The following is a 23,190-nucleotide window of genomic DNA, read 5'->3' as shown; positions in this document are numbered from 1 at the left end:
TGATAGGTGAAGGGCAAAATATAAGTTACAATGAATAAAACAGAATAATAAAATAATAAAATATGAAGTAACAAACGATACATCAGAATCAATAAACAAATGTAGTTCTAAGAAGGGAAATAATAAAATCCATCAAATCCATCAATAATCTGACTGAAAAGGAAGGTCTTGAGTTTGCCTGTCAGTTATTGCTCTTACTAAACGTTCTTATTTGAATATTTTACCACCAGAAACCACAAGAAATGTCTGTTCTCAGTTTTCTGAGTAAGAAAAATGATAAAGCACCGTTGTATTTAGTATTTTTCGACACTAAAAGTTGAACCTGTTGCATCCTCAGAGCTCTCGGATGCTGCGCCCGTTGTCACGTGACGTCACTGCGCCGTCCTCCACGACAACATGTCAGGTTCCTAAGTTAGCTAGTGAGCTAGCTGCACTTAGCTGACCAAATGATGTGGCTAGAGCGAAACGCCGCGTTACGACGTGCCAGCGACAAAACGACAAAGGCTTCGGAGAGATGAACTAACTGTGTCAACGCTTGTAACGACGGTCCCGCACTCTGACAACGGGAAAACGGTGAGTAACGCCCCGTTGTAGCCTCGGCTAACACGGTGGAGTAAGCTAATTAGCTGCCGTTAAGTCTTCAGCTTGCAGCATCAGCACCAGACGCGCTGCTTGACGGGCTGAAACGCTGCCGAAAAACACCACAACACAGGCGCTGACCTAGTTTCAATAAAAGAGCTGATATTAGCGCAGGTGTTAAGAAAGACAGCTGCTTCCTAGCTGACTAATAATCACAGTTTGAATGTATTAGGTGGCACGTAGAGATCAAAGTCAGATGAACTGCAACAGCCTCTCTGCTGCACTGTAGATAGTAGCGGTCATTTAAGAGGACCATATCTGTAAAACTGAGGTTGCAATCAGATTTTCTTCTGCCATAAAAAATACTAAATCTCCCTGATCATTGTTTAATATTAGAGAAATGGGACTTGCAAATGAAAAACACGGACTTTTTTGCTCATTGTTCCAATGCATGAACCAGTGTGCCTCCTTCATCATTGTTATTTACTTATACTCAAATAAAAGGTCTCTCTTTCCACACATTTTGACTTGTCAGACCTCGAATCACTGCTATAGTTGAACTGACAGCATTCTAAAACATTAATATTGCATTAATGTGAGCCAGTTCTGATAGCTCACTTTTATCAAGTATCCCACCACTTAAACTTGTTTTCTCTCCTAGGACAAGCTCAGATTTCAGTTTGTGCTGGCTCACAGAGACGCGACAGTAGTTTCACCTGTGCTTTTCTTTGTACACGTATAACTAAAACATTACCTGTTGACATGACTCATACCACCAAAGTATCAATGCGGTGTCACACAGATTCTTGCCATTGTGTTTTACTCACCTGCTGATTTCAGACATGGCCGTTCATTATGCATGTTTTAACACACTATAATTTGTCAGGAAATGCAAAGGCATACAGAATTTAAGCATTTATGATTTCCTGAAGTGACAAGATGTAAAACAATCCAATAGTCTTTTTAAAAACGTATGCATTTAGCAAATACTTGACAGCCTGAACCAGTGATTGTGACAGAAAAAGGGATGTTCTCAGAAACACACAGTTTGATGAGAAACTAAAATGCAGATTTTGGTGTAACGAGAACAAAGTAATAGAACATTTGGCAAAAAGCAAACTGTTCCCAGTACTGTTGAATTGTAAATAAATGTTACTTTGGGTCCAAATTCAGGGTTTTCTGTTCATTGTACCATGCAAATGATGAAAAAAGTCTCCTTTGAAGATTGCTATGGTACACAGCTGTATTTTTAAAATGTATCTTAATAATTGTATTGCCTTGATTCAATATGGATATAGTCATTGTCTGCTTAATTGTTGAATCCATTTTTTTTTTAGAAAACAAACATGCTCATAGAAATAAAATATTAAATATTTTCTGGTTGAAGGTCTCCAGTGAGCACAATAGCTGAATATTTTTGGGTTTAGGACTGTTTGTCAGATGGAACAAGACCTTTGAAATGATCATTTTTGGCACTGATAAGTTTTAATGAGCATTTTTTGCAACACATTGTGACAATTTATGAAAAGAAAAATGTCAAATTAAGCAGTATTGAAAATGCTGAGTCCTGCTTAATGTTTCCCAGCTCATTTAGTTTTTGCTCTCACTCCTTTTTTTGGCACGTTTGGACTATTTAACTGACCTTCTTGCAACAACAACTGTGCTATTTGTCAGGTTTCATTTCAGTTTTCACTTCAATCCTATGTTCTTGTCCTACCTTCAAAATTCACTCACTCAACTACTGTGAACTTTTATAATGCTTAGTAAATATTCCACTCGAGTCCTGCTGGTTTTTGCTTTAGTTTTCTTACAAGTGGCTGATTAAACCTTGGGACACATTGCAAAAACAGTTAAGCAGCTGATTAGACTCACAATAAACAGCAGTGGTACTCTGTGTCTTCATCGTCCAGGTTCGTAGTGAGTTGTTGAGACAGAAAGCTGTGATGTTGCTGATGAGGATCCCTTCAGACTCGTTACCATAAATTAAACATGGTGTGAGGAACACCATCTCATCGGCCAGGTCTCTTTATTAGCACTCAGTGGAAACGACTCTCACATCCCACACTCATTAGCAGCGTCTCTGAGAGCTCGCTCTCTGCTTTCACACTATCTCTGTCATGTCCACCAACACACTGACTCCCCAGAGGACACGAGCTTATGGTTCCACCACAAAAGTGTGAAGTTTCCTGGTTAATTAGCTCTTAAGTGATGGCTGTGTGAAGAGATTTATCCGTGGCTGCTGCATTAGCTCAGTTTCATATAAATGTTAATGCGCACACGTCACATTTGTCATGAAGACCAGCTTCTCATTCACCAGCTTGTTATCAAGAGCTTCCTATTAAACAATGCCAAGCGGTGTCAGGCTCCAGCCAAGACGGACTGATTGGATATAGGCTTCTTTCCGGCTGTAATGCTGGAAACACTTCAAGCAGTGTTATACTAGGTTTTGGTGCCATATCAGTTTGTAAGGAGAAGTGTGGATTACAGTGTAAAAGAAGTAAAAAAAAAAAAAACTAAAAAAAAACAGCTGTGGATGGAAAAAGACAGGCTCTAACTTTACATTGTCAATTATTCATAGACACCAGGAGCATTACTCTTAACAGAAGTGATGTTGTGACCTAAATGTAAGCTTTCTGTCTCAGAAATTTGTCAAAGATGCTGTTCAGTAACATTTTGACGGTAGGAAAAGCAAAAGTAACACTGATTTCATTAAGAATGGCTCATTTCCATCATGTGTTCTGTCTGTCCATCTGTGCTTTTCCAGCTGTGAAATGTCAATAAGGTGTATTTAAAATATACGTTTTGCGAACTAATTATATCTAAGCTGTTGATACACAACACACACACACAGCACCTAAGTTGTGTATCTGCACTTAGTTTAATGTGTCATGTACTCCATAACATTTAATACCTTGTCCTGCTCCGATTTCACCTTCAGGCTGCAGCTACTACTATTTACAACTGTAGCATTTCTGCCTCCCCATCTTCAGAAGCTCATAGCAAATGCTAACTGCATCTCTTCAAAACAGAGTGTGGAATGGGATTTTAAAGGATTGATGGCTTTGTGATGTAGTATTTTATTATTTGGGATTTAGTTTCCTCACCATAGTTTTTATTCATTGTATAACTTATTACCTTACCTCATGGGGTGCATATTTTACATTAACATGTTCGGAGTTGGAATCTCGCTTTGATTGGTCTGTCAAGTTAAAGTGAAACTAATTTGTGATATTGAATTTCTCCAGAACAGCCTTCTTAAGCAGAGCGATATTTGTGGCTATAAAAGATCCATTTAATTTTGTAATAAGTTGTATGAATGCTGTCATTTCAAGAAGCAGATTTATAAGAATCAAATCCTACTCTTTATCTGATACAGTCCTCTATCTTTGGTTAATCCTTCCTCAAGGACTTTATCAAAGAGGAAGAAAAGCATCACAGGTCAAGGAATCGTTTGCCCATCAAAAAGTTAGCATGTGAAGAACAGCGACCCTGCTCAATTGTTAATGGATCACAGTGAGGCAGAGAGCTGTAAAGGTGCAGAGTTTCACTCCTGCAACACCCGTTAGCACATGGTGGTGAGGTCTATCAGAGTGTAACATGAGAAACTGTTGGTCTCCTGAGTCAAATTGACACTCTGGGAGGTCTGTGTGACACAACACAGCTATCAGGCTACATAAATCAGATGTCAAGAAGTATGGCTCTGAAGCTGCTCAATAGCAGGCGGATGTGGTCAAACCTAATCTGTCTGTCTGGCTGCAAATCACTGAATTGGAGCTCCAGCTAAATTGATGAGTTCATTCCACCGCTTGCTCGTCTTAAAGCCTTCGTGTTTGCCGTGTGGCTGCTGCTGAAGTCAGTGCGGTTTGTAACTCAAGCTCGGATCTCGGATGTGCTCCCGGCTCCTGCTGTTGTCGCCGGTACACGCCCACCTGCTCCCTGAGGTGCAGTGGTCAGACTGACACATGAGCTGCTGACATGGCGGCTCAGTTTGCACATATCCCTCTCTCCCCTGAGTTATCCTGCCAGGCAACGCCGCTCACGCTCCTCATATCTCATCTGTGTGCACACCTTGTGACTGTTTGCGTTAGCGGCACAACCGTAGCTTTTGCCTCTAAGCTGTTGGGTTGTTTTCCTGTTTGTTTTTTTTCCCCACTCGCCTTTGACACGATGTTTATTCACACCTTTCAGCCCCTGCCATGGCAGCAGGTGTCAGCATACTGAGTGACCTGCCTTACTCCACGGGTGGAGCTCGCAGTGGAGAGATCAGCACAGAGATGGAGACAGGTAGGAGAGCTCTGCAACACAAAAACAACACAGCTGATGCTTTTTATTTGGCAAAGACGTGGCACAATACCAGAAACCTCAAATGATTTCATTCAGTGCGTTCTTTTATGAAGGCTATTGAGAGCTAACACTTTGCATGCCGGCAGCAAAATCCACAGAAAACATGTTAATTTTGCACAGTATTGTAATAAAATGTATCTTATGCACTGCATGGAGATGGAAATTAAAATTAGCGTATATTGTGTGTGAGGTTGACAACATTAAAATTATGTTCTTCAGAGTTGCTGAAGGAGTCAGCAGGTTTATATCTGACAAGGGTCATTGCTGAAGTGTACAAGTATAAGAAAAGCTAATGATTTACAGGTTAAGAAAGACCTGCCCATATACATGAAATACTTACTGAAAATTAGTAACGTTTTTATTGTTCATGCATCTTTCTGTACCCGGGATTGATCATCTTTAAAATGTTTCAACTTCTCACTGTATAATAATTGCAAAAACAGCATTTAATACATTTATTGTAATGCCTTGCCTCTATGCTGCATAATGAAAATCTGCACCCGGAAACTTAATAGCAAGAATATAACCAAAAGTGATAGATAGTACTTCATATATAATTTTTTCAAGCAACAGTGCCAAACATCTGTTGGTTTCTAATGCGTTGCCAGTGTGGGGATTTTCAGCTTCTCTCTGTTCTATGTCATTTTGCGCTGGTGGTTAGACAAGGCAAGGCATAGAAGACCCAGTGTTGTTGTTCAATTCCAAAGTTTTGTCATTTTAAAGACAAATCGATTTATTTAAAAAAAGATTCCCAGACTAATTAATTACATAAATAATTATTTGTTACAGTTCTTTTAAGGCCCTGTCACACTCTAGTGTATAGAGCCAGCGTATGAGGAACGTATCGAATATTTCTAAAAATTGTTGATATGCACAACTTTTCAGCGTATGAGGTCGATTTTCGGTTAATGATCGTTAGAGTAACGTGAGCCTAGTGTACCGTTAGCGTATGAGTAGCGTACACATAGCGTATGTCAGCGTATGTGAGCGTATGTGATGTGATGTGTTTTTGAGTTGGACGTATACAGACGTATGAGTAACATATATCAGTGTACCTCCGACGTATGAGAAGCGTATGCGGAACGTCAGCCTAACGTCTCATTCTACACCTTCTTCTTCTGTGTCTAGCATACTCAACTGCCAACTGTAACAAATCCCTGTCACACTCTAGCGTATAGAGCCAGCATATGAGGAACGTATGGACTTTTTGGGGATACGCTGACATACGCTGAAACACACTAGGGGTACGCTGGAATACGTTTCGTCTACGCCAGGGTACGTCGCTGTACGTTGACGTACGCTGACAGCCCAAAAATTTTTTTAACATGCACAAAAATTTTTAGCGTATGGCGACGTATGAATTTTACGCTCCTCATACGTTCCTCATACGCTGAACACGCTATAGGTATGCTGAAGGTACCTTACACATACGTCGAGTACGATTCTCATACGTTGAAATTGAGTGGGGCAGGAAACCTAGCGTTAGAAGAGCGTATAATGAACGTGTGTCTGACGTGTGTAACGAATGGCTAACGTTATGATGGTAGTTCTAGCGACAGTCTAACGTACTCAACTTATGCCTAACGTGTTCTGAGCGTACAGCCAACTTATCCCATGCGTATTACATGAGTATTTCCAGTGTATGGGGGGTATATAAAGTCTCACATTTCCAAATCTGTATCAGTTTGTACCAGCAGTTCAGAGATGGAGGTTGCTGTGCTGCAACATCACCAAGATTTGTTACAGTTGGCAGTTGAGTATGCTAGACACAGAAGAAGAAGGTGTAGAATGGGACGTTAGGCTGACGTTCCGCATACGCTTCTCATACGTCGGAGGTACACTGATATACGTTACTCATACATCGGTATATGTCCAACTCAAATAGAGCTCAGTACAGTACGCTAGGCTCACGTTACTCTAACGGTCATTAACCGAAAATCGACCTCATACGCTGAAAAGTTGTGCATATAAACAATTTTTCGAAATATTCGATACGTGCCTCATACGCTTGCTCTATATGCTAGAGTGTGACAGGGCCTTGACGCTACGTTTCGTGACCCACTCAATTTCAACGTATGAGAAGCGTACTCGACGTATCAGTAACGTATCTTCAGCGTACCTCTAGCGTGTTCAGCGTATGAGGAACGTATGAGGAGCGTACAATTCATACGTCGCCATATGCTGAAAATTTTTTTGTGCATGTTCAAAAAATGTTTTGGCCGTCAGCGTACATCAGCGTACAGCGACGTACCCCGGCGTAGTTGAAACATATTCCAGCGTACCCCTAGCGTGTTTCAGCGTATGTCAGCGTGTACCCAAAAAGTCCATACGTTCCTCATACGCTTGCTCTATACACTAGAGTGTGACAGGCCCTTTACCCTTTACATGAGAAAACAAACTACAAAAGCACCAAAGGAACACATTCTTCTGCAAAGGCTAATCCTCTGTCTTGCAAATTTAAAGAAAGAAATTTACTGAGTTATTCTTTTGACCGTGCTCCACCTCTCCTCCATGATTCATGAAATTAAGCCCGGTAATTTTTGCTTGTGTTCAGGTCTCAGAACAAACCTGGGTTCTGTTTTGGCAGAGGTTTTTTGAACACTCGGCAGGTGTCAGACCTCTTGCTGTGATTTGATGACATGCTGAATTATGGACAATAAGAACATATGAAATGATCAGTCTTAGTCCTTTTTCCTTTTCTCTGATGTTTTGACGATTGGCTTCAAAACAATATCCAGAACTGACTCTTAAGACTGCATGATACGTCACTCTATGAAAACAGCAGATAAAATAGAAGACAAAGAATGAATGAGGCTGATGTTCAGCAGGCGTGTTTTTCTAGCAATAGCTTGCGCAGCCAGCGATCGACTGCTCTCTGTTGCCTGCTGCTCCCACGCACTGAGAGCCTCAGTGATCCAGCAGTATCATTTCACCTTTTGGCTTCAGTGTGATGGTGGACTGGCTGCTGAATTGTTGAGTGGCCTTCAAGCACAGTGTCTTTTTCTAACTCCCTGCATACAAATCGTCCTGTTGTTACTTCTCTCCTATATGGATTGATTCATTGACAAACTGTTATTTTAGTAGAGATTAAAAATATATATATCCAGCTTGAATTGTGCAGAATATCTTGGAAGCAGTTAGGTGTTCCAACAAGAGAATGGCACCAAAAACACATAAAAAATGATAAAATTAAGTTGGAAAGAATAAGGTTTTAAACTGGCCATCCCAAATTCCTGACTTAAACCCCATCAAGAACCTGTTGACTGTGATGAAAAAACAAGTCTGTGTCAGAAAACCAACAAATGTACTTGGACTGCACCAGTTCTTTTAAGAACAGTGGTCAAAGGTACAACCAGAAGCTTGAAAGAAGCTTGTAGATGGCCACCAACAGCACCTAACTGAGGTGAAAACAATTTAAAAATGTTTTGATTAGCACTGAGACTAATCTTTGTGATTCTGTTACGACATTCGTAGCAATAATATGTTTGATGAATTGGTGAAATTAGCAGTATATAAACCCAGTCCAGTTCTTCTACTTATCAGTCATGATACTCTGGTTCACAATTTGACATTGAGTAACAACAATTACTGACAACTACATAGTAAAGTTGTTAAAAAAATAAAGAGAAGTGTCACAGTCTTAACCTTATAAAAATGTAACTCAGTATTCTATTGACCAACTTCATTACTGGAAAATTTTTCAGGACATCAGGAATATTTCTGTTTCTGTTAAATAGTAAATCAGTTCAATAGCATCTTTCCAAGACATCTGGACCTACCGATGCTCCCTTATATATACAGAGTTCTTCGAAGAATTGGGAATAAAATGATGCAGTGTAAGAGGCGTGTTGTACGTCTAAATTATCCTTTCATAGTTGTCATCGGCTGCTTTCAGTTGGTTGTTAATGATCCAGTCAAAAGCAGAAAAAAGCTGTGTCATTGTGAACACCGGTCGATGATGTGTGTTTGGGGGCTGCACCAGATGTACAGCCTTTTAAACAAACAGGAACAGCATTTTCCTCTTTCAGTCACAAGCCGCCTGCCTCAGATCTGTGCTGTGTGTTATGTGTGTGTGTGTGTGCGTGCGTAACGTTGGCCCCCGTCTACCACCCACTGACGACTTTGGAGATGGTTGTCATGGTGACACTTCAAATGCCGCTGATGAACTGATCAGCAATGGGCGATTGTCGAGCGATGATTCACCATGAGCACAGAGCCGTTGAGCCAGGAGCCCTTTGTTAGTTCCAGAGTGCAGTCTTCAGCAGCAGCAGCACAAGATGCAGCAGCACTGAGAACGTCGCTCCTTAGCCTTGGAGATGATGGCCAGCATGAGGAGGCACGACCGCCGGCACTCCGCATCGGACATCCTGCTGAAGGTCCTGCAGCGCAGACGCAGCTCTGCCCTGGAGATCCTCTCCTCCTCCTCCCACAGAGTGATGGTGGCGGTCAGCGTGAACCAGCCTCAGCCCCCAACTGAGCGCAAGACCAGGAGATGTAATCACGCAGAAGGAAAAACTATTCATTTGCATCTAGTGGTCTGATGATGCCTTAAACAGCAGGAGGAAATGTAAACTGACTGTCAAATAAATGTTTGTTTTCTGTTCTTTCCCCCAGCCAATGCAAGGGTCCCGACAGCAAAGTACACCAAGATGGGGGAGACCCTGAGGCACGTCATCCCAGGTCACATGCAGTGCTCCATGGCCTGTGGAGGGAAAGCCTGTAAATACGAGAACGCCTCTCGCTGGAGTGATGAGGAGCAAGCCATCAAGGGACTCTACTCGTCCTGGTAAGTTGGATTAGTCTCATTGCTCATCTCAGAGCTGTGCTCGTCAGTGCGGGTCACTAAAGTCCACATTTATAGTTACATAAAACATCAATACATTTGTCCTGCTTGTTCCTGTCGCTGTAACCACATCACAGTTTTTAAAATCGAACATGTTAGTCTGTTAGTATGTCATCAGCTGTGTTTTAACTTTGAGAGAGACAACGTCAGAAGTTACAGTTCCTTGTAAAACAGTCCTAACCAAACTTTTTTCTTCTTTTTTAAGGATTTTTTCCGTATAAAGCACAAATCCCTCTAACCTGATGCTCTCCACTTACAGGGTTACTGACAACTTGCTCGCTATGGCAAGGCCTTCCACTGAAATCATAGAGAAATATAATATAATTGAACAGTTTCAAAGGTACACTCTCTTTCTTCGTTTGAAGTGAACATTTTCATTTCGTATGTGTTTGATTAGAACTCTTAGATTAAGGTTGAAATGTGGAGTGTTTGTTGTGCTGACATGTTGTGGTCTGTTGTGCTATCAGGTGCGGTTTGAAGACGGTCATTAACCTGCAGCGACCTGGAGAACACGCCAGCTGTGGCAACCCCCTGGAGCAGCAGAGCGGTTTCACGTATCGACCTGAAACATTCATGGAGGCAGGCAGTGAGTTTTCATAACCACCCTTACACTAACTGACCGACTTACTGCTCTCTCTCTCTGAAACACGACCCAAACCAATAGGAATTTGCACTCATAGTGTCACAGAAACTGAGGAAATAAAATCCAAAATCCTGAGTATTATGTCTTAATAAATTCAAACTGATGGGAAATCAGTCTCTAAGCTTAAAATATTTCATCAACTTTATTTTGTTCTGCACAACTGACTTGAAAATTTGACAAAAATATATCTTTTGCACCTGATTCTGTAAAAAATCAAGAAAATTACTGCGTTTCGCCACAACTGTGACACCATTAGTAACTAAGTTTAGTAACAAAATTTATTTTAAAAAAGAAACATTTTTGATACAACAGGGCTGAACTGCAGGCTGTGTATGCACAGACCAGATAAAAATGTACGTAGCAACATATACAGTCACTGGTATCGTAAGACCTGTGGACACTTGTAAAAAACAGTAAATATTCAAAGATGTTTAACTTTATTATTATTTCTTTTTTATGATGTCTGGCAATACTGTCATACTGCTCAGAACATATTTCAGAGTTTTGTCTACTTTAAGCTAATAAAGTTAAAAAAAGACCCACTGAGTACAAAATTCAACAGGAACAAAAAACAAGCAGAAACTGCTCATGGTTTAGAGCAGGGATGTCAAACATATGGCCCACGGGCCAAAAATAACATGCCAGGGTGTCCAGTCCAGCCTACAGGACGACTTTGCAAAGTATAAAAATTACAGAAAAGACATTAACTGCAAATTTAAAATAATTTCTAGCCCTTCACAAGTTGTTTTGATCATAAAGTAAAATACTGCATTGTTCAGTTCCAGATACCTGTCACTAAATGTTTTTTGTGCTTTTGTAGAAGCCATTTACGTTTTTTACTACGCTATTTAATTATTTTTCATTCTTATTTTATTTTATTAACTGATTTAACTTGTGTATTTAAAAGGGAGAAAGTCATCCAGAATTTCATTTTACACTGCATATAATGACAATAAAGCATTCTTATCTTATCTTATCTTATCTTATCTTATCTTATCTTATCTTATCTTATCTTATCTTATCTTATCTTATCTTATCTTATCTTATAAGGCTAGTTCATTAAATAAAACATTTTCAGAATGCCCTTTTTTTGCTCTAAAACAAAGGGAAATATTTGGAATTGTGCTTATTTATAGGTTATTAGTTTGTGGTTTTAATGCTTCGGCCCACTTGGGATCAAATTGGGCTGTATGTGAACTAAAATGAGTTTGACGTCCCTGGTTAGAGAGTTGCAGCACAAATTGTGTTCATATCCGTTATGTGAGGATTATTAAATAACATTTCAGAAACAATAAAATGACTGGGCTGAAAAGTGCTAACTAGTGTTATAACAATAGCTCCTCCAATAAAAGCTTCCTAGGAGACATAGATGGTTTGTCCCTCTAAGCAGTACACAGTAAACACTTGCCTGCAGTGTCTTTATTTTTTTTTTATCCAGTTTAAAATGCTACAGGTTGTGTTCAAACCATCTATTTTTTAATGTGTTGCTGCTTCTTATGCTGCAGTGAATTCTGTGTTTACACTATCGGTAGCTTTCTTATTGGATCCCAGTGGAAATGTTCCCTAGCAACAGATTTACAAATGACTGAGGCTTTCACTAGCTAAGACCTTCTCTAGAACATATTCATGAGGTTCTTATGAGAACAGAACATGGAAACTGACTGAAGGATTGTTTTACACACAAGTGGTGAAACCTGGAATACTGTTGTAAAATGTGTGTAATATTGATTACAGGTTGGTTGGACTGTGTGACTTGAGAATAATGGTCACAAAGGTGTTTCTATGGGACACATTTAATCTGTGTATTAGCTTCTACATAAGACTGACAGACTAAGGTGGGTTTATAATTTCCCTCAGCGTCATTAGTGTTGTGTTTTGCCTTATATGCAGGATGTGATACGGTCCCGAGTAACCAAGAAATCGCTGAGGGATCTCACTTTTGTTCAGTCTTTGGAGGGTGACGATCCTTATTTCCTCTTCCTAACAAGCTCTCCTGGGATGTCAACCAAGTCACCTCATCAAAGCATCAGCTGCATTCTGAGCAGTGCTGTCTTTCATTTGACATTCAGTGAAAAGCATCCACCATGAACACCAGCTTGTTATCTCGCTGGAGGCTAAACCTAATCCCATGAAAGAGCAAAACCAACGTGGAACTGATCATCATTTCTAGCTTGACTTTCCAGAAACTGTGAAAATAGCGCCTGTTATTGGTCTGTGAAGTTGTTTCTGAAAAAAATCTAGTGTCAGTGTTTTTCATAATAAGGGAACATGACGTCCAGCAGCGATGAACAACAACTGAGCTCTGTAGTAAAGAGGAATAAAGTAAATCAAGCTTCAGATACACAGACTGGTTAGTTGGTACAGTTCATTGTCGGTTTTAGTCTTTTTATGATAAGGAGAGAAATGTAAAAATTGCCTCTTTCAGCATGCAGAGAGAGAAATGAAATGTACTTTGCTCTGCCTGCCAATTTATTTCTCTTACGCACTAAACAAATGCTTAACAAATCAAGAAATACAATGATAATACTTTTAGGAGGGGCTTTTCTGCATTCCTGCACCAGTATCGATAACGGAGAGCAAAGACAAGCTGCAGCCAAAATCACAAAGTAGCATTTCCATTCGTTTTACTCTACAAGTTCACGTCTAACTGAAATGTCCAGAAAAATAAAAATAAGACTAGACTATCATCACGCATGGACATAATTTTTGGTGTTTAGGATCTTATAAATAAAGTAGTCTGATGTTTGATAAGCTGCTGTCAGTTTCGATCTATCGCAGAATTGATTTCTTTAGTCTTTGCTTTGTTGTATTTGACAGATATAGCATGTACCACAGCTCTCTCAAGCACTGTAGGCAGTATGTCTGAAAGAAGACGAGAGGAACATGAGCATAAAAGTGATGTGTGTCTGAAAGACGGAAGGTCGTCTCTTTAACTGACTGATAAAGCTGCAGTGTTACACATCTCTTGTCTGAAATGGGATGATTTATTGCATCAGAATTTATGTATTGGAAAACATAATTTCTCAAAACAGCTGGACTATTTTTACACATAATGGCAACATAGGCTCTAAACACAAGACCTACAATGATGTCCTGTGGTGTTATTGGTAGTTCTGGTGGACAACAGTGGTGCTTTTAGAGGGGTAAATGGTGATCTTCATGTGTACAATATAAAAAAGTACTTATATACACTACACTGTACTCTGTGAATGCAGGCTAGTCATATTTGCGCTTTTACTAAGAAATGCTACTGAATTAAAGAGAAGGAAACTGTCAAAAATCTATCCGGCAATATTTCTCAATTGTATAGTAGTGTTTTTGATTCACCTCTGTGACATGTAGTGCACAAACAATAAAATTTATTGATTTGTGATCAAAATAAATCACACACTTGATGGACAGAAAGAAAAATTGAACTGAGCAGCTGTGAATTCTGTTTTCTGACTTTTCTTTCAGTCTATTACTATAACTTTGGATGGAAGGACTACGGTGTGGCATCTCTGACTACAATCCTTGACATGGTGAAAGTCATGTCCTTCGCTGTTCAAGAAGGGAAAATGGCCGTCCACTGCCATGCCGGTCTTGGAAGAACAGGTTTGTAACACCAGCAGTTTTGCATTACTGTGAGACTCAGTTGTGCTTTTAAAATCTAAATTTTCTGTCGTACCTTTTCTATCATTCAGGGGTGTTGTTGGCGTGTTACTTGGTCTTCACGACTCGGATGAACGCTGATCAGGCCATCCTGTTTGTGCGAGCCAAAAGACCCAACTCCATCCAAACCAGAGGCCAGCTGCTGTGCGTCAGAGAGTTCGCCCAGTTCCTCGTCCCTCTGCGAAGCGTCTTCTCCTGCGCCGAACCCAAAGCGAGCGCCGTCACTCTGTCCCAGTACCTCACGCGGCAGCGACACCTGCTGCACGGCTACGAGGCTCGACAGATGAAGAACGTGCCAAAGATTGTCCAGCTGGTGTGCCGGCTGCTCGTCGACATCGCAGCAAACAGGCAGGTTGTGATCGAGGAAGAGTGGCTAGAGATCCCTGACCTCACAGCTGAAGTGGAGAAGACGGTGTCCCAGCAGGCCCTTCAGCAGCTGGGGAAGGAGATGAGAGGGAAAGGGATCCCTGTTCCACCTTGTTCCTCTCATCCTCTCAGCCCACCAGCGCTACATACCAGACCCGCTCATGATCAGCCTCTGCCCAGCGACAACGAGCTCGACCCTCTGTGGAGGCAGCAGAATGTAGAAAGCCCTCTGAGATTCTCTTTGTCTGAGACCAGGCCACTCAGCTACAGCGATTCTGTCCTTCACATGCTTGGACAACCGCAGCACTACTTAGGGAATCTGAAGAGCAACAAACCAATCAACCGCCTGATCAAACATTCCTTGTCTCACACCAGCCTTACAGCCTGTAACTCTCCCCAGTGTTGTGACTTCTTTCCTCAGGACATTGTCAGAAGCGATCAGGATCCCTATACAGAAGTAAAACAAGACAGCGAATCCCCCGTTTTAACAAGGCCGCTGCTGAAGGGCCATCAGAGTTTGTCTTTAGATCTGTCTGAGCAGGGAAGAAAAGCCCATTGTAACGCCACACTGCCTGCCTTATCAACCAAGATGAAACTGGTAGCCAGCGAGGAGGATGTGTCAGGGGGTCAAGGAGATAATAGAGGAGATAACACAGAGATTCCTTTCATCAACCTGCAGTCTGAGCTCTCCCCAGAGAACAGACGTCTACTGGTGGCCAAAGCTCTGGCCGTGGATCTGACAGACAAGGATCTCTCCTCCAAAGTGTCCATGTGGCAGGTAGGACCCACGTAACTTCTGTGGAAATTTACCTTGTAGTAAATAGAAAATTAATTAATCCACTAATTTACCAAGTTAGATTTCTCTGAGATTTCTTAGCCACCTAACCAGATTTCTTATCTAATCTGACAGAAAATCAAGTTTTTAACCTCATATCCTGGTGGCTCGTTTCATACTTTATATACTTTTATGTATCATGTGTAGGTATCATGGGTGAAATTAGCAGTTAGCACCATGGCTGAGAATTACCATAGAAACTGCAGTATCATATGCAATGGCAAGTAGTTGTAGTTGTTTGGGCAATCATAGGTGAGCTGGTGTGCTCCAGCTGCACTGAGTGTAGGAAGAGGCAGGTATAGATCTGCACATTCTAGAGGAAACAGTGTGGAGTTTAGGGCTGCAACTAACGATTATTTTAATAATCGATTAATCGGTCGATTATTTTTTCGATTAATTGATGAATCGGATAAAAAACATTTTTAATTTCCGCCTCTTTATTCAGAAATAGAAGATTTGGACTGACAGTAAGTAAGATCATTGTAGTGAAGCCTTTGTCTTCAACCATCATCAGAGGCCTCACGTCAGTGACGTTCATGTTGAGGATGCTCTCAGTCAGACAGCTGCTTGCTGTGGTGGACATGATGTCTGTCTCATCATGAAGCCTGTCAATGCTGTTCCTCCTGCCTCACTCCAACACAGACCAGTGTCTTCACTCTGTCAGAAAATTAAAACTTGAGGCTTAATCTTCAAATTATTACCTCTATAGTGTGAAAGTTACGTTTATTTGTAATGCATATTCAAACCATGCTTAAGCTGATGAAAGTGAAATAAAAAGTCTCTCTCACAGTCACACACGGCCTATCACTGTCATTAATCAGTTAATAAGCTAACCCTAGCATCAGACAAGCTACCAGAGAGACTGATGTTACGTTTCCTCACTTTAAACCAAATGTAGGATAATGTAGTGACTTAAGGGGCGTGTTCACTAGATGCGACACATCGCATGTGGCATTCTGGTCCGGTTGGTGCGTTTCCAACTGCGATCCGGTGTGTTTACCTGCAGCTCATTTACATGAAGTAGACTGACTTCTACTGTCCTTAAACATCTAAACTAGCAGTCGGTGAACTAAAACCAGGACAGGTTCAGCTGCTGCACAGATTGTTTCTCACCTCAAATGCTTTAGAAATACTTTTCCCTTAAGTGTTTTCGAAATAATGGAGAAAGTTTGCAGCCGAGCCGCTGTGTTTATCGATTCATCTACCGGACCGTCAAGCTGAAAGCGCGGTCACGTGACCACGTAGTGGCCCGCTCACATCAGTGCGATTTTCAGATGCGGGCATTTGCGTGTAGTGGACACGCAGCATGTCTTTGTTTTGTGAAGGGTGAAATGCTCCCACACTTTTGAGGACTTCTGTCAAACTGTTTTCTCCGTGCTGGTCGTGTTTCATTTGTTGAATTTACTTCCCTTTGAAAATACCTCCTCTGCTCTGCCTCCACCTCCCTCTGTTCAACTCGCTCTGCAGGTGAAGTAGATGGCTCCACGACATGGCGAGTGACGCATGAATTGGGTGACACAACGAATCGATAATGCAATTCGTTGCGAGCGGATTTTTATCGATTTTATCGATTCGTTGTTGCAGCCCTAGTGGAGTTACATCCAAGTCTTTACAAGGGAGAAATTCATTATTTTATTGAAAGAAAAGATCTAAATATCTACTTTTCACAAATAGAGATGAGGTTTAGAGGTGTAATTAGTGATCAGAAAAGGACTAACTAGGACTGAAAGGACTCTAACTATAACTGACATGATAAAAAAAGATGAGATTCCCTGCAGAGCCTGTCCTCTCACTGGACCTTCAGTCTAAATATGTGTGAATGTAGATATTTACTTAGTGATAAGTCTCTGTGTTTATTCACTTCAAAGTAAAAAGTCTAAAACAAAGGAGACACTCCACAAGCACCACTAGTTGAATGTTTAGGATCAGCAAGAAGTAAGATGATGAATGGATATCGGATTTTATCAGCTCCACTACTCATCATCTCTACTGCTGCTTTGGATTACACTTTTCTGCACACGTTTTGTTTCAGATGCCAAACAGTGAAGTTTGTGTCCCGGTGTTGTCAGTGTGAAAAATCTTGATCATCATGACAGACTCTAGTTTCCATTTTACTGGCAAGCCGCTTCTTCCTCCAGAGCTGCAAAAGAGGTGCTAGCCGTGAGCCACATGGCATTTGATCCTCCTCGGCTCTTTTGAATTCTATTTAGTCGCTGTGAATGTGTGACACAGTTAAGTTTACACAGTACAGTGTTCATGTAGAGCATCTGTTTATCAGGGACGTATCAGGATTGTGAAAATCCCAACCCTAAGACCACATCCAGGGCTCCTTTTTCATTCATGAATTGTGAAGGAGATTTTAGTCCATTGTCTGTTTTTTTTTGGCACTGCTTTTCAGTGAGTTCATTGTCAGACTTTGTTGTGATGTGCAGACGGAGCTGAACTCCAGAGAGGGGGCGTGGGAGAGGCTGTGCATGGAGAGAGACCCTCTGGTCCTCTCCAGTCTGATGTGGTCGTGGCTGGAGCAGCTGAAGGATCCAGTCATCGGCCGTGAGGATGTGAAAGCCCTCAGTGAGAAGAACGTAAACCCCCAGAATGCACTCAACTCACTGGAAAAGGTACCTGTGTGGATTATCTTCTCGAGCATCTCTTATCTGTATCAAACAGTGATTACAGGCTTTGTTACAACCTGATTTTGACTCAGTATCAGAGTTGTACTTCCATGTCACACAGCTGTTGTACCTCTGCCTGGGACACATTTAAAATGTAATTTTTCTACTTGGAATATACTCTATACTCAGAACAGTCAGTATGGCTCCACAGTCAGACTGCAGCTGGGGAGCATCAGGTTACCTGCATTCGGCCGGTGCATGTTAATCAAAGTATTCAGATTTGAATATTACAAATACTGCATTGTACAGTCAACCATTAACAGTCATCTAATCCCTGTCAAGTATTTACAACCTCAGTGAGACCTACAGGTGGACTGCTATAGACTTTCAAGGCCAATATTGATGATCATTAATAATTTATTATCATTTGTTGTGGCCTGTAGAGATATCACAATAGACACTGTTTGTCTGGCAAATGCAACCATGTCAAGGGGGCAAAATAGAATATTAGAATATATATTTTTAGACCGACTGGAGTCTGTCACAGCTGATTTAGAGTGAAGGCAGAGGACACCCAAATACATCTCACCAGTCTATCACAGGGCTACACACACAGAGAAACAATCACACTCCCATTCACACCTACGGACAATTTAGAATATTCAGTTAACCTCAGCATGCTTTAAGACTGTGAGAGAAAGCTGGAGTACCCAGAGAAAACCCATGTATGCACAGGGAGAACATGCAAACTCCATGCAAAAAACGCAAACCACGGATCTTCTGGTTCCTGCAAGGTGACGGTGTTAACCACTGACACTCATTAGCTAACACAATGTAGCATTAGAACACAGGAGTGATGGTTGCTGGAAATGTTCCTCTGTACCTCTATGGAGATATTCCATTAAAAATCAGCTGTTTCCAGCTGGAATAGTCATTTATCACATTAATAATGTCTGGACTGAATTTCTGATTAATTTAATGGTATCTTCATACAAAAACTGCTTTTCTGTCAAAAATAAGGACATTTCTAAGTGACCCCAAACTTTTGAACGATAGCGTATATTGGAATCCAGAATGCACATCTGAAGAGATCTGAGTGATTTCAGTGATGCTGTTTTTGCTTTAAAAGAATGTAAAAGTGAAAATTTTGATATGTAATGTGACAGTATCTTTAACTATAGACATTATATAAAAGATGGATGCAGCATCTGTTTCTGAAAAGTGAGTTTTAACCTGCAGTCTTTCTAACAGCTAAAAGGCCCCACTCCTCACTTGATTGGTTATCAGTCACTAGTTAACAGTCACTCATTTTAAGTCCTCTTCAGTGGTCCCATGAATTGCAGTCTCATTCAGAGTAAGATAAATAAATCAAAAATAAAAATTGATGTTAAGTGGGGTATATTTTAGAGTGTGGCTGCGATAGGAGTCTACATCTGGTTTCAAAACACCTTTCAAATCAAATGGATAGTCAACAAACCAATGGGTCAAGGATACACCCATCTTTTATCTGCAGCGTTTAATTATACTTCCTCCTTCTTCCTGCTCACAGGGTCACCGGCTCACCTTGCTCTGTATCCTCGACTGTGCCGCTCATCTCCTGCCAGTGCCTCAACAAGTGGAGACCAGCTTTCTTAACCAAACCATTAAAGCTTTTACTAAGGTGAGTGCTTACCCACGATGCGTATCAAACACAGGATTTCACAGGCATTAAGACGTCTCCCTCGCCCTGCAGATCGACTCTGCCTCGGAGAAGAACGAAGCTTCGTACGCGACGCTGAAAGCAATCCTGACTCCCATCCTGTACGAGCTGCGTGACAAAGCCGTGGAGGAGAACGAAGACTCCTGATCGGCCTCAACACGACCAGTCAGACGAGATGAAGAGTCCCTAACAGGGTTCCACTCTCATTTGTGGGCATTACTGCGTTTTTAAGCCACTTCTTTGCACCAGATACTGCTGAGATCTGCCAATCTGTAGTCTTTGAAGCTATTTGATACAACACTATGTCATTTTAGCCTTCTGTTTTCATTTGAAGGTCTTAATAGACTCCAAGTACTGCCATTCTCTGTGTTAACGTGCCACTGTGCTCACCTTTCGTCACCTGTTCTACTGTAACTAGATGTTGCTTTTATTATCTAGCTCTGAGCTGGTAAGATAAAGACTAAGAAATGTTTTCATTATTTTAATGTACGGGGTCGGGGGGGAGCTTATTTAAACCAAAAGATGTTTTTTACACTGTGTAGATGTTACAGTGTGTCTTATTTATTCAGACCTTCTTATCTGAAATGCAGCAATTTGTATAATAGTTAAAACCCGATGACGAGGTGCAAGGTCGCTTCATTCCTGTAGAATGTAAAGTGTTTTCTTCGAGACTAAAACTGTGGCTACTGTTACGGCAATGCAAATTCAACGGGCCACAGTGCGTTTGCTTTTTTCCAATCAATTCTTTGTCCTTAATACTGTGTTTACCAAAAAAAAAAAAAAAAACTCACTCTGCTGTTCTGTTGTTCATGCATTTGTAAAACATGAATCTGCCTCTCCAGTTGCGTCCAACACAATGCTGTCTGACTCAACTGAAATTGCCTCTCTCTGTCTGTAACAACGCCTCGCCTCTGCGTGTGTGTCGGTGTGCGTTAGCATGTGTGTGTTTGAATGTATGAATGTGTGTGTAGCTGCTGAGACGAGTCGGCGCCGCCTCTCACCTCATATTGTCTCATAAGTGGACACGGTGTAATGCAGATCTGCTGACACGCTGAATGTGGAGCGCTGATGTTAATAATATTAATAATAAGAACGACATGAGACGTTGTACTGTGGGTTTTTTCAACAAACACTATTTTTTCACTGTTACAAACGGCTACTTCTTTCAGAATTAAACACAACTGACTGCAGCTTGTGTGGACTGAGTCTTTGTATTCACTTTTATTAATTGGGAAAGAGAGCTAAAATGAGCAACTGAGGTGTGGCATTTTGGTTTAACTTTGTGTTTTGCTGACTCATTTCCTGCTTACAAATATTTATCTGTTCTCATGATCAACCAGGACAGCTTTTGAGCTGCAGATGCAGCGCTCAAAGTGAATGTCACACCCATCCATCATCTATACACCACTTAATCCTCATTAGGGTAGCAAGGGGGCTGGAGTCTATCCCAGCTGACTTAGGGTAAAGACAGGGGACACCTTCAGCTACATGTAGAGACAAACAATCACATTCACACCTACAGACAATTTAGAATCACCGATTAACCTCAGCATGTTTCTGGACTGTGGGAGGAAGCCGGAGTGCCTGGAGAAAGCCCACACATGCACAGGGAGAATATGTAAGCTCCCCAGGATGTGAACCAGAACCCTTCGAGCTTCAAGATGACTGTGCTAACCACCAACCCACTGAGCAGCCCCAGCATGCAACAGCATTGTTTAAATGCAGCCCTACTGTAGGTGACTGCCTCCCAGTGTGCCAGAAGTGCATTACACCAGATTAAACACAAACTACACACTGCTACAAAAATTGTAGTTCACCACTTTCTCCTTACGATGAGGCTTTTTCTTGTTTTATAGAATCTTTTTCACTTCATGACTTATTTTGTCATTCAAAGCAATGCATTTATTATTTGATTTCCCTTTAGGAAGTCCCACTGAGATTAGAAAACTCTTTTACAAGGTAGACCTGGTCAACATAGCAGCCATACATGATTTAAGAGTTAAAGGAAGCAGATACACGACTGTTCAAAAGTTTGGGGTCACTTAGAAATGTCCTTTTTTTTTATTTTATTTTTTATAGAAGTTAGCAGTAAATGAATCAGAAATGACTATTCTAGCTGGAAACAGCTGATTTTTACTGGAATATCTCCATAGGGGTACAGAGGAACATTTCCAGCAACCATCACTCCTGTGATCTAATGCTACATTGTGTTAGCTAATGGTGTTGAAAGGCTCATTGATGATTAGAAAACCCTTGTGCAGTTTTGTTAGCACATGAATAAAAGTGTGAGCTTTCATGGAAAACATGGCATTGTCTGGGTGACCTCAAACTTTTGAACAGTAGTGTACATGCACAAATAAACAGTAAGACAGTAAAGCAGACTGACGACTATTCAAGAAAAACACTGACATTCCTCCTTTACTGCAGTCTTTATGACACTCTTTATCCCATTAATGGATTTGAATGTTTCTAATTTCGGACTTTTTTGAAGATTGTTCCATGACCATGGTGCATGACAGAAGAACACTGTTTTGCCAAAGTCTGTTAGAATCTGGGAAACATTCAAAAGCAACCACTTGTAATGAGGTCATGCTGCCACTAGTCAGTCATATAATAATATAATCCCAAACTTCTTGAAACTCCAAAAGGTAATGAATGTTGTTTTGACATAGTGACAGAGCCAGACAATTTTTGTGCGAGGGATCAAGCTAAAGCTGTTACTTACGTTGTTTCTTGTTTCTTTTCTTTTCAATAGTGTTGACCAAATAGTCATGTTTCTGTGTTCATGTTTGTCATATGCAGGCAGGACAGCCATGTAGAAACACATGAGGACTAAAAGCAAGCTTCAGAATTCTTATTTCATTATGTTGATATATTAGAATCATCATGAAAAAACTCTTCTGTAAAAAACCTTCAGAATATAGACAAGAAAAAACAAACAAATAAGAAAACTGGAAGGTTTGGTAAATGATGTGGAGATTTCTGGCTCAGAGTATAAGAAAAAAGAACTAAATTTGAGAAAACTAGTTGTGTAAAATTCCACACTGGAAACCATTAACTTCTGTGTAAAAATGTTAATTAATAGATACCACCATTTTCCCCAAAGGATTGCTTTGATCAAGGCATTTATTTTTGTTTTTTATGTTAATGAATGAGCCATCATCTCATAGAATTTGTGCTAATTTCCATAGATGTCCAATAGACAAAGTCCAAAAAAACCTGGATGTGTATTTTGAATGATTTCTATCCATTAGTTTGATAGAAGACATACAATAGAAGCAAAATATGCCATAAACAAATCAAAATTGACCTCTAATTAAAAGAAATGTGTTTTTGCCTGTGGTGTGCTGTCTTCATTTTTCATCCATCTAATACACAGCATTGCATCACCTCTTCATAATTGCATTATTTCTAAGTTTAACAGTAGGGCATTGGCGATTATGCACAGTTAAAAACAAATAATTTAGAAATACGATATTGAAATTATGATCAGAACAAGCATGTTGCTTGATTTAAATGCAAATAAAACATCTTAAGGGGTATTTTAGAGAGAAAGATCCAGCAGTGCAACTCCTTCTGAAAAAAAGCAAGTAAATAAAGAAATAGTATCTGAAGAAT

At 40.6% G+C, this 23,190-nt stretch overlaps 1 protein-coding gene across 2 annotated transcripts; it reads left to right on the top strand.

Annotated features, from left to right (window-relative positions):
* Window positions 1-356: 356 nt before the first annotated feature.
* ptpdc1a (protein tyrosine phosphatase domain containing 1a) lies at window positions 357-20,762 on the top strand. Of its 2 annotated transcripts, XM_022202997.2 has the most exons (10): window positions 357-573; window positions 4,768-4,863; window positions 9,538-9,709; window positions 10,026-10,106; window positions 10,234-10,352; window positions 13,866-14,003; window positions 14,093-15,204; window positions 17,694-17,879; window positions 19,423-19,533; window positions 19,606-20,762. In XM_022202997.2, the coding sequence occupies exons 2-10, from the start codon at window positions 4,776-4,778 to the stop codon at window positions 19,717-19,719; spliced, it is 2,121 nt and encodes a 706-aa protein (XP_022058689.1). In that variant the 5' UTR covers window positions 357-573; window positions 4,768-4,775; the 3' UTR covers window positions 19,720-20,762. The 2 variants fall into 2 exon arrangements, with proteins under 2 accessions (XP_022058689.1, XP_022058688.1); XM_022202996.2 differs by lacking the exons at window positions 357-573; window positions 4,768-4,863 and adding an exon at window positions 8,780-9,417.
* Window positions 20,763-23,190: the final 2,428 nt, after the last annotated feature.

Source organism: Acanthochromis polyacanthus, chromosome 5 (assembly GCF_021347895.1).
Source record: "Acanthochromis polyacanthus isolate Apoly-LR-REF ecotype Palm Island chromosome 5, KAUST_Apoly_ChrSc, whole genome shotgun sequence".
NCBI classification, from domain to species: domain Eukaryota; kingdom Metazoa; phylum Chordata; class Actinopteri; family Pomacentridae; genus Acanthochromis; species Acanthochromis polyacanthus.
Note: the sequence above shows the minus strand (reverse complement) of the source record. Positions and strands in the feature narration are given on the sequence as shown.